At 57.3% G+C, this 15,550-nt stretch overlaps 1 protein-coding gene across 20 annotated transcripts; it reads right to left on the bottom strand.

Moving 5' to 3' along the window:
- Positions 1 to 900: 900 nt before the first annotated feature.
- On the bottom strand, positions 901 to 11,775 carry SLC4A11 (solute carrier family 4 member 11). Of its 20 annotated transcripts, none has more exons than XM_070472340.1 (20): positions 11,579 to 11,775; positions 9,728 to 9,772; positions 7,335 to 7,487; positions 7,154 to 7,203; positions 6,696 to 6,927; positions 6,543 to 6,627; positions 6,180 to 6,303; positions 4,644 to 4,856; positions 4,476 to 4,569; positions 4,251 to 4,376; positions 4,048 to 4,161; positions 3,825 to 3,957; positions 3,492 to 3,565; positions 2,822 to 3,071; positions 2,644 to 2,750; positions 2,387 to 2,555; positions 2,122 to 2,295; positions 1,715 to 1,910; positions 1,466 to 1,635; positions 901 to 1,338 (listed from the first exon to the last, which is right to left on the bottom strand). In XM_070472340.1, exons 2-20 carry the CDS (start codon positions 9,756 to 9,758, stop codon positions 1,275 to 1,277), a joined length of 2,559 nt encoding a protein of 852 aa, XP_070328441.1. In that variant the 5' UTR covers positions 9,759 to 9,772; positions 11,579 to 11,775; the 3' UTR covers positions 901 to 1,274. The 20 variants fall into 20 exon arrangements, with proteins under 20 accessions (XP_070328441.1, XP_070328440.1, XP_070328442.1 ...); XM_070472339.1 differs by lacking the exon at positions 11,579 to 11,775 and adding an exon at positions 11,336 to 11,446; XM_070472341.1 differs by lacking the exon at positions 11,579 to 11,775 and adding an exon at positions 11,136 to 11,290.
- Positions 11,776 to 15,550: the final 3,775 nt, after the last annotated feature.

A 15,550-nucleotide genomic window follows, 5' to 3' on the forward strand; every position in this document is an offset into this window, starting at 1 on the left:
CTCCTCTGCTGCTTGCGAAGCCCAGCTGGGTGTTTCCTCGGGAAGTGCCAGTGGCCATGCCCAGCCGCCTCCGAGTTGTCTCCTTGGAGTAGGTGGTATGTGGCTGGGACTCAGATGGGGGGTGCCTGCCTTCTTACCTGGTGATCCTGGACGTGGCCCTACCTGCAGGGAACACCCAGGCTACTGGGGAGGGGCCCCATAGAAGGGTCACCTGCTGTTATGTGAGTGGGTGACTACGTGACGCTTGGAGCAGGGCACCTCTCTCTTTCTGGTCCCCAGCTGCTTCCTCATAGACTTCTGTCCTGGGTGCACAGTACACTTTCTGACCCCCTCTTTAAACTTAGCTACCCATCCTGAAGGCTTCCCTGGTGGCTCAGACGGTAAAGAATTTGCCTGCAATGCTTGAGACCTGATTTCGGTCCCTGGGTTGGGAAGATCCCCGGGGAGAAGAGAATGGCAGCCCACTCTGGTATTCTTGCCTGGAGAATTCCATGGACAGAGGAGCCTGCTGGGCTACAGTCCACGGGGTCGCAAAGAGTCGGACAGACTTAGTGACTACCACTTTTACTTTGACCCATCCTGCAAGCAGCATGGTGACTGCCTGTCCCACCCCACCAGCCACCTTTCACTGGCCTCAAGCTTTCTTCTTGGGGCCCTTGCATGTGCTGGTTCTAGAACACTTTCCCTGCAGGTTCCTGGCAACATGGCGGTACAAGGGCCTCCTGGATCTTCCACATTTCCCTGTTGGGGTGCTGTGTGGAGCTGGAAGTAACAACCCTTAGGTGGCATTCAACAGTCAGTCCCTTTCATCCCTCTTCCTCTGGGAGGGTCTCTTCCTCTCTAGAGTCCTTGGGTGGCCTTCAAAGGCTGGGGCAGGGCAGCATGGATGGAGGTAGCATGTAGAAGCATAGAAACAGAAGCTTTATTCTCTAATGTGCATCCAGGAAGTTCCTTACACAATCAAGGAAATGGTTTCTCTTTCGGCCACCTCACACTCTTTATCAAAAGAAAATCTGTCCTGCTTATTCCCACCCTGGGCAGAAGCTGCCCTGAGCAGCATTCTGGACCCAAAGCAAAGGGCTATTGGGAAGAGGAGCAGACACATCCCTCAGAGCTCCCTGAGTGCCCAGGCACCCTCGGCCACTTGGGACAGCTGTGAGGGGGTGCAGCACAGAGCAGCATTCCCGGATGCCCACACACAGCTACACAGCCAGCCTGGGAAGACCTGGAGAAATGGGCAAATGGGGTGTGGCCAGGACCTGCTAGTCAGAACGTCAGTGCTCAGCATCCATGGCATCCAAGTACTTGGCTTCAATGATTTGGGGCAGCACCTTGTAGCTGCGGGGAGGAGGAACAGGCAGGAAGATAAGCATTGGGGCAGGGAGGAATAGGCAAAGAGTAGCCATTCTAGCCCACCCTCTCCCGCCCCGCTGAGTCCCTTCTGCCTGCTGTCTGCCCTCCGTACCGAATGGGGATCATGGCAATCATGATGAGGGGAAAGACCATCTTCATGTAGAGCAGTGGGCTCATGCCAAAGGCACAGAGCAGCAGCAGCTGCAGGACCTGCAGGCCTGTGAAGTAGTGGATCTTCCTCTGGGGCACCCTCCGGATGTAGTGGGTGGGTGGGTAGGACGTCTGCGGGTGGCAGGGACCAGGTGTGGGCAGGGCTGGAGCCAGATCCCCCACCCCGGCCCCCACTCTCAGGGCCACTCACCTGGTCCTTGAGCAGCAGCTCCAGGCGCTGAAACAGCTGGTTGCCGTCGATGGAGGTGAGCGCGAGGTAGAGGAAGAGGCCGTAGAGCACAGGCTTGGGGATCCACTGTAGTGGGAAGGGCAGCAGCAGGAGGGAGACGCCCATCAGGATGCTGGTGCCCAGGGAGGTCAGCCGCGTCTCCTTCACGTTCACAATCCTGTGAGGGTCCGGTGCATCGGGTCACTCTGGCCTGGTCCACAGGGCTGTGTTCATCCCAGGTCACATGCTGACCAGGCTCTGTCACTTCTGGGCCCTTGTCCCCCAAGGCAGTATCCCTCCTCAAGTCCCATGTGGCCCAGGGCTGCCCCCCCACCTCAGGGCCCTCGTGATTCTGGCCTCACATCTCGAGGGGCCCTCTTCACACTCACGTCTCGTAAATGTGCCCGTTCTCTACATGCTCCTCCACCAAAGCCAGTGCTCGCACATGCAGCAGGGAGTGGGGGTAGGCAGCATGGATCCAGGGCAGCCCAAACAGAGACAACCCAGTATTGATGATGGCGATGAGCAGGAGGTCCCAGTGGTAGGCAGTGCCCTTTACCAGCCTGCAGTGGGTGGGGTCACATATGGCCAGAGCCCTCTTGGCCCCTGGAAGGTTGGGCACATGCTCACCCCTCCATCCCCAGCCCTGCAAACCTGTTCTGTGGGGAGTTAGCCAAGGCAGCCACCAGGTTCTGCTCTATGAAGAAGAGCATGGAGAGGAGGAAGCCGAGGCCCATGGCGCTGCTGATGGCCACCAGGGATAGCGAGTGCATCTCAGCTATCTCGAACAGGTTCTCACTCGGGCTGTAGCGAAACTTGACCACTGCAGTAGGGTACAGGCCCCTGCTCAAGCTTGCATCCCCCACAGAGCCACCCACCCCATTCCCACCCCACGGCTGGTCCTAACTTACTCTTAATCTCCTGGAAGCCGTAGGAAGAGATGAGGGAGAAGGTAAGCACCGAAATGGGCAAGGCACAGTCTGACAGGATCTCACGCATGTAGGGGTGCAGGTAGGGGCTACGGAGGCAGGTGAGTGTCAGTGTGGCCTAGGGGCATGTGTCCCCATCACCCGAGGGGGCACCCCTCACCTCTTCTTCAACTGGTAGAGGGTGTAGCTCAGCCAGAGTGTGCCCAGCATGATGAGGAGGCTGAGCACAGCCGTATCCCGGGCCAGGGGCTCGGCGTCCTGGCTGCCTGTTGTAGTTAACTCCGGTGGGCTAGTCAGGAAGCTGGTGTTGAGGGCAGTGTGGAGGCTACTGTTGAAGCCCAGCAGGTTCACCAAGGAGGACTCCTCTTTGAAGAGTCTAGCGTCATGGCCATAGTAGTACTTCTGGAAGACTATGGGTACAGACCATCAGAATTCAGCCATCTGGGCTCTGGGAGCCTGGGCCTAGCAACTTCCTCCTGGATGTGGGCAGAAGGAGCCCTGAGGGGAGAAAGGGATTCTGGGCGGAAGAGGGGAGAGCTGGCCTTCTGTCAGCCAGGATTCCTCAACCTGTCTGTCTACCCACCACCTCACACCCTGCCCTTTGTCCATTTCTGACAGTGAATCCTGCCTGACCCAGGGCCTCTGATTCTGCCTAAGACAGCTCTGTCACCTGCTGATTGCTGCACATTGTCAGTCATGGCTCCCATAGCACCCTGGACTGGGGAAGCAGCCTTAGCTTGCATGATTCTTGGCTGCCTTGCCACAGTCTCTACCCCCATCTCAACTCAGCTTCCCCTGCAGCAGGTGGCCACTGGCTGTATGATACTCACTTTTGACCATGCCCTTGACAGCATCTAGAACGAACGTGATAGAAATGAACAAGGCAATGATCTCCTCTGTTGACCTGCCAGCAGAAGGTATGTCTCATAAGATGGGGTGAATTGTAAAGGGTGGGTTTCCCCAAGCCTTGGCATGGCTCCTACCTCCTGCATGAAGAAGGCCAGGGTCCCAAGCTTTCCCCTTGGGGTAGTGATATGGTGGGGGCACCCCATCTTATCTAGGGTTACAGGGCCTTGGAGGGTGGCATGGAAGCTGACCCACATTCCTAGCCTTGGTCTCCCTCCTGCTTGAAAGTCCCAGAAGCTTAGGGAAGGCTCTGTTACCTCTTGAAAAGACTCATGACCAGGCTGAGGTTGAAGAGGGCATAAAGTGTGAGGAAGAAACTGTTCCACAGGCCTGTCCATGCATAGAAGGTACTGAAGTTCAGATTATAGTCATCACAGATGCCACGGATCACTGCGGGCAGCAGGACAGGAGTGAGCAGTCAGGGCCAGGTTGGGGCAGGGACCCCAGGAACCATCTCCCCACTCTCACCCCCCACTGCACCATTGATGTAGAGGGCCAGGGGTGCAGTTGTCAGCAGCACCACCAGCGGCTGCCCAGAGAAGAGTGCATACAAGAGGCTTCCAATGCTCTGCCCAGCCACGGTCTTCTGCACATCTGAGGAAGTGAGGTGGTCAGGGGGGCACTGTGGTGCTGAACCGCCCCCCCCCCCCCCCCGCACTCCCTGCTAGCCTCCAACCCCTCACCGATAACCCCTTTTGTGTTCTCATCATTGAGGGACCCAAAAGCAATCGTGGGCAGAAGGCAGGCGAAGTAGAGGAACAAGGTGGTGGTGATGTATTTGCCCACAGCCTTGTTTTTCCCGATGATGCCTAGGAAAGGGAGATGGGATGGAGGGTGTGTTGGGGAGGCAGGTCAGGCCGGGGGCCTGAGCTACAGGCCAACCTTTGAGAGGGTCATGGGACACTTACCGTCAGTGAAGTCCAGTGGGTACACGGGGAACCTGCGGGCGATGTCCTCCTGGATGCCCTTCCCCATGGGGAGAAAGTCCTTCTGCTGTGGGGGCTGGGAAAAGGACATGCCCATCAGCCCTGTGTCCTTGCCCCGGGCTGCCCACCCAGGCCATGTCTGCCCTGCACCTGTGGGTGTCTGAAGAGGCAGATGGAGCTCATGCTGTAGTCCATGCTGATACTCGGACAGTGGCTCATTACGGTGAGCAGCTGTCTCTGTTGGACCAGGGCCTCTTTGAATTCCTCCTCTGTGTGGGTCTTCAGGAGCTTCTGGCGGAAGGTGATGTCTAACAACATGGTGGCAAATGTACGTCCCACCTCTGTGGCAGTCTTGGTGCTTTTCTGGGGATGGGGTAAGAGAATCACATCTGTAGCCACTGTAGTGGAGGGCACCCTCCCCAGCCCTGGCCACTCCCCATGATCCAGGTGGAGTCCCCCAACATTCACACATAGCGGATCCTGCCACGATTGCCACCAGATCGTCAGATCACTAGACTACCGCTGACCTAGTATTTTTCTTACAGTCTCAGGTTAAATCTGTGTAATTGTGGATAATGAAATCCTGATGATGGAAAAAAATGTTTGCTCAACTGCTTTTCACCTGGGGCATTTGCACTGTTTGCTGCTTTATCTGATTTTCAGGGGGGTTCCAGGCCATCTAGCCTTATCCCTCTTGCTTGGCCAAGGTCAGCCCTGTCTGTAAACTCTGTGTCCAGCCTCCACCACAGCAACCTCTCACCTTGACCACTTTGGCCCCTGGGAGCGGTATCCACCCCTCTGGGTTGCCCAAAGCTGTGTCCCAGGCCTACACCTGCACCCACTGCTTCCTGGCAGCTTTAAAACAGGCCTGTTCTCCTGAGGAGGAGCCAGGTATCAGGCTGGCTGGCGTGTCTCAAGGTGCCAGGCTAGCCACTCAGCCCTAGGGATTCTGCTCTTTCTAACTGTTCTGGCCACCTTGTCAGCTGTCACTCCTCTGACCCAAGAGGTGCCTGCTGCCCTAAATGCTCTTTGTTCCCAGCATAGTAACATCTAGAGAGATTCAGTGTCTATGATCCCATTAGCACTCCTTTGCATAGAGAAAGCCTGGGGAGGGGCCATCTGAAGCTCTAAGTCTACACCAGAGGCAGGGGCAGAATCATCAAAAAGCCTAATTAAGCATTAAGGCCCTTCCCAAGCCTGGAGGGGGATCCTTGCCATTTTCTACTCAAGATTTTTAAATCCTCTCCCATAAAAGAAGATTCCCCAAACTGTATGGCTCAGCCCCCACAAAAGTGAGGTAATCTGCCCCTGGCCAGGGGATAAACAGCCCAGGAAAGAGTGGGACTCTTTGGTCAACAAATCACGGTCAGCCGATTAGAACAGTCAGCATCGTGCAGGCCAAAAAAAGGCCCCTGTGTTTGAACAGTAATACTTTTAAGGAGTATCTCTTTTCAGTCAGGAAGGAAATATAATCTTTTGGGCCACTTCTGGGGAAATCAGGGCTTGATGAGGACCTAGCAAGTATTCTTCAGACAAACCCAGGGATGAACAGACAGGGTGGGAATGTGGCCTTCGGAGGCCAATTCTGTAGTCTGCCTGCAGTGGGAGAGATACCCCCAAGGAGAGGGCAGGGTAACCTGGTACCCTCTTTCCCAGGAAACAGAGCCACCTGAAACCCTTCCTCACCATCTTGGGTGGGGCCAGCACCAGGATGACAAACCGCACCTCACAGGAATTCTGCCCCCAGTTCTGCGGGCGGACCAGGCGGCTGATGCACACGTGTCGCCTCAGCAGGGCCTTGGAGGTACAGCTGGTGGGACAGGGAGGGCACACGGCATGTGGCTGCCACCCTTGGGAGCTGGGGCTCCACCCCCGCCACCCAGAACTCCCAACCATGACCCCAGTGACCTCTGTTAAGGAGGAAAAAACACCTGATGGGATGAATTCCTCACTCTCCCCCCAGACTGAGCAGGTCAGCCTTCACAGGGTTACTGGATGCCTGTCTCTGAGGTGACACGGGGAGGCCAACATGGTGGCCTGGCAACTCACAGGATGCAGATCCATGACTGCTGGTATTGTACCCCTGTTACTGTGGCAGTGACCCCTTGGATGGTGTCCGACAGCAGGTGAACTGCTAACGAAGTAGAGAGTCAGATGGTCCACTTCCCTGACCTCCCGCCCAGGCCAAGAGAGAGCCCTTACCTTTACCCTCCATGGGAGCCCCTGAGTCAGTGAAGAGCATGGCCATGAGCAGGTCCAGGTTGCAGTCTGGCTCGCTGTTGTAGGGGTCTTGGGCTAAGCGACACAGCATAGCCCTCAGCACATCATCCAGGGAGGTGGCTGTTTCATTCAGGATGATTCTGGCCCGTGCCAGGAAGCCATCTAAGTCCCGGTGTGCACGGATCTCTTCCTCAAAGTTCTTTAACTTCAGGTACTGTGGGGACCCCATGCACAGAACCACACAGGCCCATAAATAAGACCCTCTGTCCTTGCCTGGACCCCTCCACTGTGACGGTCCCTGGCTGACACCCCCTTCCCAGAGAGAAGGCCAATGTGGTCGGCCCCAGGCTAATATGAGCTCTCTCAGGGAAGCGACCACCTCCACCCCCAGCTAGTGGCCTGGAACCAAATGTTTCCCATCCAGCCGACTGGCCGCTCACCTTGCGGGAGGTGTGTAGGAGTCCGTAGCCGCCAGGTGATTCATTCTCTGCTAGAGGAAAGCAGGAGGGCTCAGGGTGTTGCCCCAGCCCTTCAGGTCTCCATAGTGAAGTGTGGCCACATCTGTTCAGTCCCCAGTCCCATGCATGCCCCCCCAACCTGTCCCTGCCACAACCCCCATACCAGACTGGGTAGGCTGCACCTCGAGGTTGACGTTGACAAAAAAGCGGATGCTCTCGCCAGACACAATGGAGGAGTTGACCGTGTCGAAGGCCTCATCCCTCAGGCTCTCCTCACGGGTTTCAGAGGCATCATCTGTGTCACACTTGAGGTAGCCTGGAGCCCCAACCACCACCAAGAGAGACCCCCCCAAGAGGGCCTGGCTGTCAGTGCTACACATGGGAGAGAGGGACTCTGAGCCAAAGGAGCAGGGCCCCTGGGCTGTCCTACTGGGTGCAGTCTTGGTGAGCGGTGAGGGCAGCCTCTAGCGGCCGGGAAGGAAGCCTTGGCTCAGGTAGGCCCAACATCTGGTCCTGGCCCAGCCTGAGTATAGCAGCCAGCTGGCACCCCCTACCCAACAGTTTTCTCCAACATTCTTCAGCTGTGGGAACCATGTACGGTTCTGTGCCATGCCTATCCTTTAGCTAGAGAAAGACATGTTCATTCCACAAACATTGGGCCAGGTACATGGTACAATGACACAGTTGAGCCTGCCTGGCCACTGCCTTCCCAGAACCTCCAGGTTGTGGGACCTGGACCTGTCTGGCTCCCCAGGGAGGAGAGAGCTGTCTGGCTTCTGGGGAGGGTTGCTCCCTCCTCAGAAGCAACCCAATGGAAGCCAGAGCCCTGCAGTATCCAGACCTCATTGGCACACGGCGGGTGTGGGGGGCAAAGCATTAAGGCTGAGAAGACTCAGTGTGACATCAGGCAGCAAGAGAGCCAGAGAAATACAGCCAGGGACAGAGAGGGGACAGGACCCCAGAAGGAGGCCTCATCTCAGGCCTTGGGACCCCAGAGCACAGAACCTGCTGCCCCTTTCTTTTGGTCTGCCTCTCACTTCCTGCAACTGCCCCATAGCATAGGCTCCCTCGTATAGGAAGCCACCTTGCTGACATGCTGCCCTGAGTCCTGCTGGGGCTTCTCGCTGCCTCTGGGCCAACAGCCTGAGTCAGCCTTGCTGCTCCAGGACCCCTGGTCCCTCAGGCCTAGTCCCACCACCACCTCAATCTCTTACTCCTCTGGCCAAGTGGCCAGCACCCCAGACGGGCCAGCTCCTGTCCTGTAAGCTGAGGGCTTCCCTCCCCGGAGGGCTGCCTTCAAGGCTCAACAGAACCTTCCTCCTCTGGCAAGTCCACCGAGGGCCCTCCCTGCCTTACTCTTGGCTCATCTGGCCCCTCTTCCTCACTATGTCCTGTGGATCCCCTGTGGGCCACCACTTGTGATTCTCCCAGGGCCCTTGTAGCTCAGATCCCACAAACACCTAAAAATACCCATGGGATGTCCCCATGTCAGTAGCACGCCCCCACCTGCCAGGCAGTGACTCACCCTGACTCACTTCCACTCCAGTCCGCTGGTTTCCTCTTTACATCCCAGGCCCTGTTCCCCCAGTATCCTGTGCTCAGCCTGGGCTCTTTCTGGGTAGGAAGCACTAGGCCTCCCCTATCAACACCCTCATGGACTGGTGACCCCTAGCTCCAGGTCTGCACTGCACCCAGAGCCCAGAGAAGAACTATTAAGTCAAAAGACATCCTTCTCCTACTTGTCATGGAGCTCATGTCCATGAAAAACACCTTCCTCCCCAGTTCTAGACTTGCTTTGCTTAGACTGCTTGGTTCCCCAGCCCCAACCTGTCCCAGCCTCTACCACCCCCACCAGCACTGTCTGTTTCCAAGAATGTCTCTCACACTGCCCCACTTCTCCCCTATCCTGAGCTCAACCTAGGGCCTACCCAATAGATACCACCAGTTCACGGCAAGGCTCCTGGGACTTGCCCACCAGCAGCCTAGTACATGCAGTCATCATGCCTTGGGAACCCTATATAGAACACACTGCCATTATGTCCAGGCACTGTCCCACTAAATGATGGTCAGGCCACTTCCCAAACCTGGGCACAGGAGCATGTAGCCACCCCAGAGATATGGGGAGGGAGAGAGCTAGGCTGGTGCAAGCAGGGAAAATTGAGATGCAGAGACTGCAATTCTCTAGAGGGACAGTGGCAGCCCCTCCCTCACAGGGCCGGGCAGGATCTTAGGAATGTGGGCATATACAACATTTGGCCTAAAACCTGGTCAGATAACCAGAGCATTGTTAACAGCAAACCATGACATATCAGATGGTCCACAGAGCCCAGGATGGGGAGCAGCTCGCTCTCCCAGGACCCCAGGACCACCAGAGACCTGCCAGTATCCAGGGCAGTGTCAGCTGCCTCTCTGACCACACCACAACCTCCTGGAGGTAGAATCCAAAGGCATCCCAGCACCAGCAGAGGACCATGATTACAGGTGGATGGACTAGGTCCTCTAAAGTCTTTTGACCAAGAAGCTCTCTACAAACACCCACACCTGAAAGGTACACACCTGCATCCTCAAAGTATCCATTCTGCGACATGACAGAAGAGTTTTCTGTAAGGCAAACCAAAGAATTGTCACCAGCTCCATGTATCAGTTCTGGACAGCCTCTCCTGACATCTGCTGCCCACCCCTCACCAACCCCTGCTGAGTCTTTCTTACCCTTGCCAGAGACCCTGGGAGAAAAAGGAGCAGGGGACAGCACTAGCCAGAGGCCCCTGGAGGAGCTAGAGGAAGCCACTTCCTGTTATTCTTCAACCCATCTGCTAAGGGCTTGCCCAGGTGGGAGAGGAGGGAGGTGGGGAGGTGTTCTCAGCATGTTTTCTCCAGGAATAATTAACAGTACCCCGTGAAGGAAGGAAGGACACGCTAGTTGCAGAAATCTGAAGGGAGGAGACCTGTCTGGCCACCTTCCCTGCAGAAGACAGCCTCCCTCTCTCAAGCCTTCCGTGCAAAGTCCAGGAACAGGGCTGGGGCTCTTCTCCCAGCACATCTCTTCGGTTCTCACTCTCACGTCGGTCCCTGGCGTTATCAAGACCCATCACACGTGCAGTCGCCCCTAACCTCCCGCGCCAGGGGTCACACAGGGTGACCTGAGGCAACGGCCTCCTCCCCTCAGCGCCACCCACTTTCCGGGCCTCCTGGGAGGCGGAGCCGTTGGTCCTCATGGGAGACGGCGCGAGGGCGGGGTGGGGCGTGCGCGCTCTTTGCGCCGAGCCCCGGATGGATGCTCCACGCTGTTTGTGTTGCTCTGTTTAAGGAAGGAAGCGACAGGAACGGCCGCGTGCACGAGAGGAAAGAGCCTCCGACTCGGAGACCGTGGGGGTCGGGGGTCGGGGTCGTTCAGAATGCGGACTGTCTCCCGGGGCAGGAGCCCGGGCGGCATGCAGAAGGGAGGCGCGGGGGCAGTAAACCTAGCAGCAGAGGCGCAAGGGTGGACAGAGGACGAGGGTGACGAGGGTATGGAAGGGTGGGGATGCACACCCTACTCCCGTGCCGCACGATTCAAGTGCACGTAAACAGTACACCCCCGTGCTGGCCCTCAGGTGTCAGAGCGGCGACCGAGAGACTGCCGTGGCCGCACAGGGGACAGACAGTCAGAGGACCAGGGACCCCTAAGAGTAGGCAGGCTGCCGCGCAGCGCCGAAGGTGTCGGGTAGAATATAAAATGAGGCTTTCCGGGGAGGGGGGGTGACGCCCGCCTGCGAAGACCCTGGAGTTCGAGTTGCTGGGGACCCCACAACTCCGCCCCGCTATTTGCAAGCCTTCCACCCTTCCCCCAGCTATCTCGTAGGTTCAAAAACTGTTGTTTCAAAACGGCGTTAAGTCAAGCGCGCCGTGCCCACGAAGTCGTCCTGTGCTTCCCCAACCACCCATGTACCCACCTGGACTCCCACTCCCTAGAGGCCGAACTCACCCCGGGCACCCCCGCCCCGGCTGGGAAGCCCCCAAGACCCTCTCGCCCACTATGCCGGGGACCAGGGCAGGCCGGCCGCGTTCGCGTTCCTCCCAGCGCCTCGACGGCTCCGCTTCCCAGCCCAGCACGGCTCTGCGATGGAGACCGAACGGCCTTCCCGCCGTGGGCACCTGCCGCATGGATGGAGATGGAACGCGCACCTGGTGCCCGCGGCCACAGCCCAGCCGTCAGCCGCAGAACCGCTGCACACCCGCGCGCAAGCCACGGGTCCTCACCCGGGGCTTCGGGACCCCTACCTCGCAGTCTTCTACAGGCCGGCGGCGGGAGCCGGCGACCCACCCCTGGGCCGCGCCTGGGTCCTAATGCCGCGCCTACGGTCCTCCCTGGCGTCGGAGGCCGTGCGGCGTGGACCTGGGTCCCGCCCGCCCGCCCCGCGCCCTCACCCGTACTCCTTTTCACCCCGGGCGGGTTGCTCCCGGGAGCCCGCGGCCACTTAGAACGCGTAGACTGGGCTTCTTCGGGCCCTCGCGCCCGCCCAGGTGTCGCCCGGTTAGGGGCTGAGCAGGGATGCGGTCTCTGCGAAGAAGCACGATGTGCTGAGAGACCCTCGGAGTTGAGACGCTGCGGCGGGTCCGGGTGGGGCCTCCCTCGTCTTGACTTTAAGTACTAGGCCCGTCCCCTCCTCTCGGCAGGGGGCCGCCGCTGGGCCCGGCCCACCCGGGCCCCGCCCCCTCCATTCAACCTGGCTTCTCAAGCAGCAAATCCTCTTACTCCTCCTCCAGGAAGCGCACCTCGACTTTCTACACCGGCCGGTGAGCGTTCTCTGGGCTACGCCCTGGCCGCCGGAACCCGCCGCCCTCCCGACTCGGCGACGTCGGGTTTGCTGGCAAAGCCCTTCACGGTTTCGCGCCTGGTCTCGTTGAATCCTCGGCTCTCTCTTTGGTCAAGGTCTTGACTTGCAGCTTTTTCCCTTCCCAAGATGGCCCCGCCGCCCAGTTTTCTTTCCCAGACACGAGGGAGCTCAGCCCTGGGTCGCGCTTTCTCGGGCACCTGGTCCTCCTTGGGTGGTATGTTGCGGAGGTAGGGTGCGCGCGCGTGCTTGTGTAGGAACGCGGTGGTGCGCGCGGCCGGGCAAATCCACCCCTTCCGAAGAACTCTTGGTCTGACCTTCCGCGGCTTCTCATCAAATGATTCTGCGGCTCTCGGGCCCCGGATTGACCCAGGAACTCTCCCCACAACGAACTGCTAACCTCCCATCCCCTCCACACTGGCTGTCAGCCCGAGGAAGAGCCTCGATTCCCCCTTCTCACCTCCTGCTGGCATGGAGTTCAGCTTCTGTCCCCCAGACGTGGAAGAGGGCGGGCGAAGCAAGCAGAAGATGACCCCACCTATAATACCAGTGGGCTGCCCTGTGGCCCCCAGGAGTTCTTGGTGCATTGGGGAAGCCCCATGCATAGATTGGGTAAGGCTGACCTGGTCCCCCTCCCCAGCGAGGTAAGAGAGCATTAGGAGCAAAGCTATGAGGTGCCCCCCTTGGCAGATGAAGGCCTGGGGGTCAGGATGGCCCTGAGCACTCCCTGCTGCTGCAGAAGATGCTGTAGAAGAGATCTACGGCACTCAGACCGCGACTGGCTCAGGGCTGGCCACATGCTTCTCTGGTTGTGGTGAGCAGCTTAGGCAGAGACTCGAGATCGTCCCTGCTCTGGGGTACCTTCTCCACGCAGCCATGGGACTTTCTCTAGATGCCATTTAGCTATACTCCAGCCCCCTGCACAGTCTCCCGCAGCCCCAGGATTAGGGGATGGAGATTTGAGGGGGGCTGACGACAGGCAGGCTGATTGTCAGGGAGGAGAGCTCCACGTGGGAGGTGCAGGGGCTGGACCCCTGAAAAGCCACTCATTTTGCCCTCAGCCCCTCTCATCTCAGAATGCCCAGGCTTCTACATCTACTTCTCCATGTCACCAGCAGCTCCCAAACACCTGGACCTTCCAACCCAGCTGTTCTAGGAAGCAAACCTAGAATGTAGGGGCCACCTCTCATCCCCTCCTGCAGCCTCCTCCCTCATCTGAGGCCTCACCGCAGAGATCACCGAGGAAATAGGAGCCCCCAGTCAAGATCCCCCCCCCCCCCCCAGGGGCCTATGGACCGGACTCTCACAGATGCTGACACAGACCGCTTCTGACCCCTTCTCTGCCATATCCTCCTGTGCTCTGCCCTTGTGGTTTCCATTCCCCTGGTTGTCCTGGAGAGAGCCGCTGGCTCCCCCGCACCCCTGCTGCAAAGCCAGAAGCTGTTTCCTTTAGTCTTCCCAGCCACCACCTGTCCACTGCGGATCAGGTCTTCCTCCTCTCACCTCCACACCTCTGTGCCCCACTGGGTCCTTACACAGGTAGTTTAGGGACTCGGACATAAACACACACATTCCTTCTCATTTCCATCCTTGAGGTCTCAGACTTTACTGGGCTGTGGACACAACCTTGAGTTCTGAGTTCCATAAGGCACTTAATGGCTTTCTGAAGTATTTCAACTGAGTTTTCTCCGTTAGCCACTATAATTTTTTAAAATTTATTTTTGGCTGTGCTGGGTCTTCCTTGCTGTGCGGGCTTTTCTCTAGTTGTAGAGAGTGGGGGCTATTCTCTAGTTGTGGTGCACAGGCTTCTCATTGTGGTGACTTCTCATTGCGGAGCACAGGCTCTAGGGTGAGTGAGCTTCAGTAGTTGTGACACTGAGCTTACTTGCTCTGTGGCATGTGAGATCTTCTCAGATCAGAGATTAAACCCATGTCTCCTGCAATGACAGGCAGATTCTTTACCACTGAGTCACTAGGTAATCCCTTCTCTCCTCACCTCCTTGGACCTAGGAGTGTTGGCCAGCTCTGGATCTTTCCATGGATCCATGATGCCTGTTACTGAGCTCCTGGCTTGAACATGACATAGCCTACTTACCCTCTGTCCCCAACCTGGATGGCAAATTGAGAATTCAAGTGAAATTCAGGCAAAATAGTGCTCCTGAGTCCACTATTCACCACCATCTACCTGGCTGCACTGGACCCGGGAGTCTCCCCTACTTATCTACAGATCCATGAGTAAGTTCTGTTAGGTTTACCTTCAAAATAGAGCTCAGTTCTGCCATTCCCACATCATCCATCATCTGGTCCTCTGACTTGCCCCCACCCACCATCCATTCTCTGCCTCCAGTGGGTTCTCATGGCACTTAGGAAATAAATAAAAGCAAACACTCTGCTATGGCCCAGGGGAGCAGGGATGTGGGTTAGGGAGTGCTGTACAAGCTGGCACCTGCCTGTTTCCCATCTCATCGCAGACTCCTGCTCTCATTTCAGTTCAGTTGCTCGGTCGTGTTTGACTCTTTGTGACCCCGTGGACTGCAGTCACCAGGTTTCCCTGTCCATCACCAACTCCTGGAGCTTGCTCAAACTCATGTCCATCGAGTCCATCAAGTCGGATGGTGATGCCATCCAACCATCTCATCCTCTGTCGTCCCCTTCTCCTCTCAGGAGGGCACTGTTCCAGCCACATGGCTGCCAACAATTCCTCCAACACAACTGGCCCCTACCTGCCTCCAGGCCTGGAGAGTCTGAGTATCTGGAAGACGTGTCGTGTCCACAGCTCTTATCATGGTTCAGTTCCTCCTTCAGCTCACATCATCTAAAGTTCATTCCTATGTCCTTCCACCACAGATCCTTACGACCCCTAAGTGCAGCACACGCTTCTTTATTCTTCTTACTTTGCTGCTGGTCCATCTTCCAGGCTAGACTGGGATCTCCTTGAGAGCAATTGTATGGTAATCTTTCATCAGCAAAACACTGGTGTAGTAGATGCTGAATAAATACATGACATTGAACACAGGACCAACACCTGGATCCATATACAGTTCCTGGAAATTTTCAAGCCACGAAGCCCCCAGATGACCTCTTTAGCCTTCATCCTCTACTCCCACTCATTTTCCAGCCAGATATTCCTGACCCCTTCTGCCTCCTTCCTGTAACTTGGACTCCTTAGATGTCACCAAGTCCTTGTTTTTCTACTTCCAGTCTGCCCTGTCCCACCGCTCTCAACTTCCTTGAACCCTTGGCAAGCATGGCTTTCCACACCTAGAGCTTCAGGCTTTCCCTGAAGTCACAAGCCTCTTGGGACTCCTTGCTGCCCAGGGCAGGCAGCCTTGACCAGCATTCCCAGACCCTCCCAGCCCTTCTCTCAGCTGTGGCTGTACCATCTCCTCGCTGTTCCTGGGAGGAGAGACACTGCTCCCACACTAACCCTCCAGTGGTGCTGGAGGGGCTGAGGGAGAGACTAGGACCTCCCTGCTCTCCTGGGGGACCTCTCCAGGCCCCTGGGTAGGTGAGAGGAAGACCCTTGGTGCTCAAATAACATGTTTTGATGCCTTTTTCCTCTACT

The sequence above is a fragment of the Odocoileus virginianus genome, chromosome 9 (assembly GCF_023699985.2).
Source record: "Odocoileus virginianus isolate 20LAN1187 ecotype Illinois chromosome 9, Ovbor_1.2, whole genome shotgun sequence".
NCBI lineage: Eukaryota > Metazoa > Chordata > Mammalia > Artiodactyla > Cervidae > Odocoileus > Odocoileus virginianus.

Excerpts from the sequence above, each read along its gene's own strand:
- SLC4A11 (XM_020882882.2), bottom strand. The coding sequence starts at position 10,386 with ATGAGGACCAACGGCTCCGCCTCCCAGGAGGCCCGGAAAGTGGGTGGC. Across the intron at positions 6,304-6,542 it reads CAGTCATGGATCTGCATCCT|CTGTACCTCCAAGGCCCTGC; the intron begins GTGAGTTGCCAG and ends CTGTCCCACCAG. Across the intron at positions 4,857-6,179 it reads TGCTGGCCCCACCCAAGATG|AAAAGCACCAAGACTGCCAC; the intron begins GTGAGGAAGGGT and ends CCCCATCCCCAG.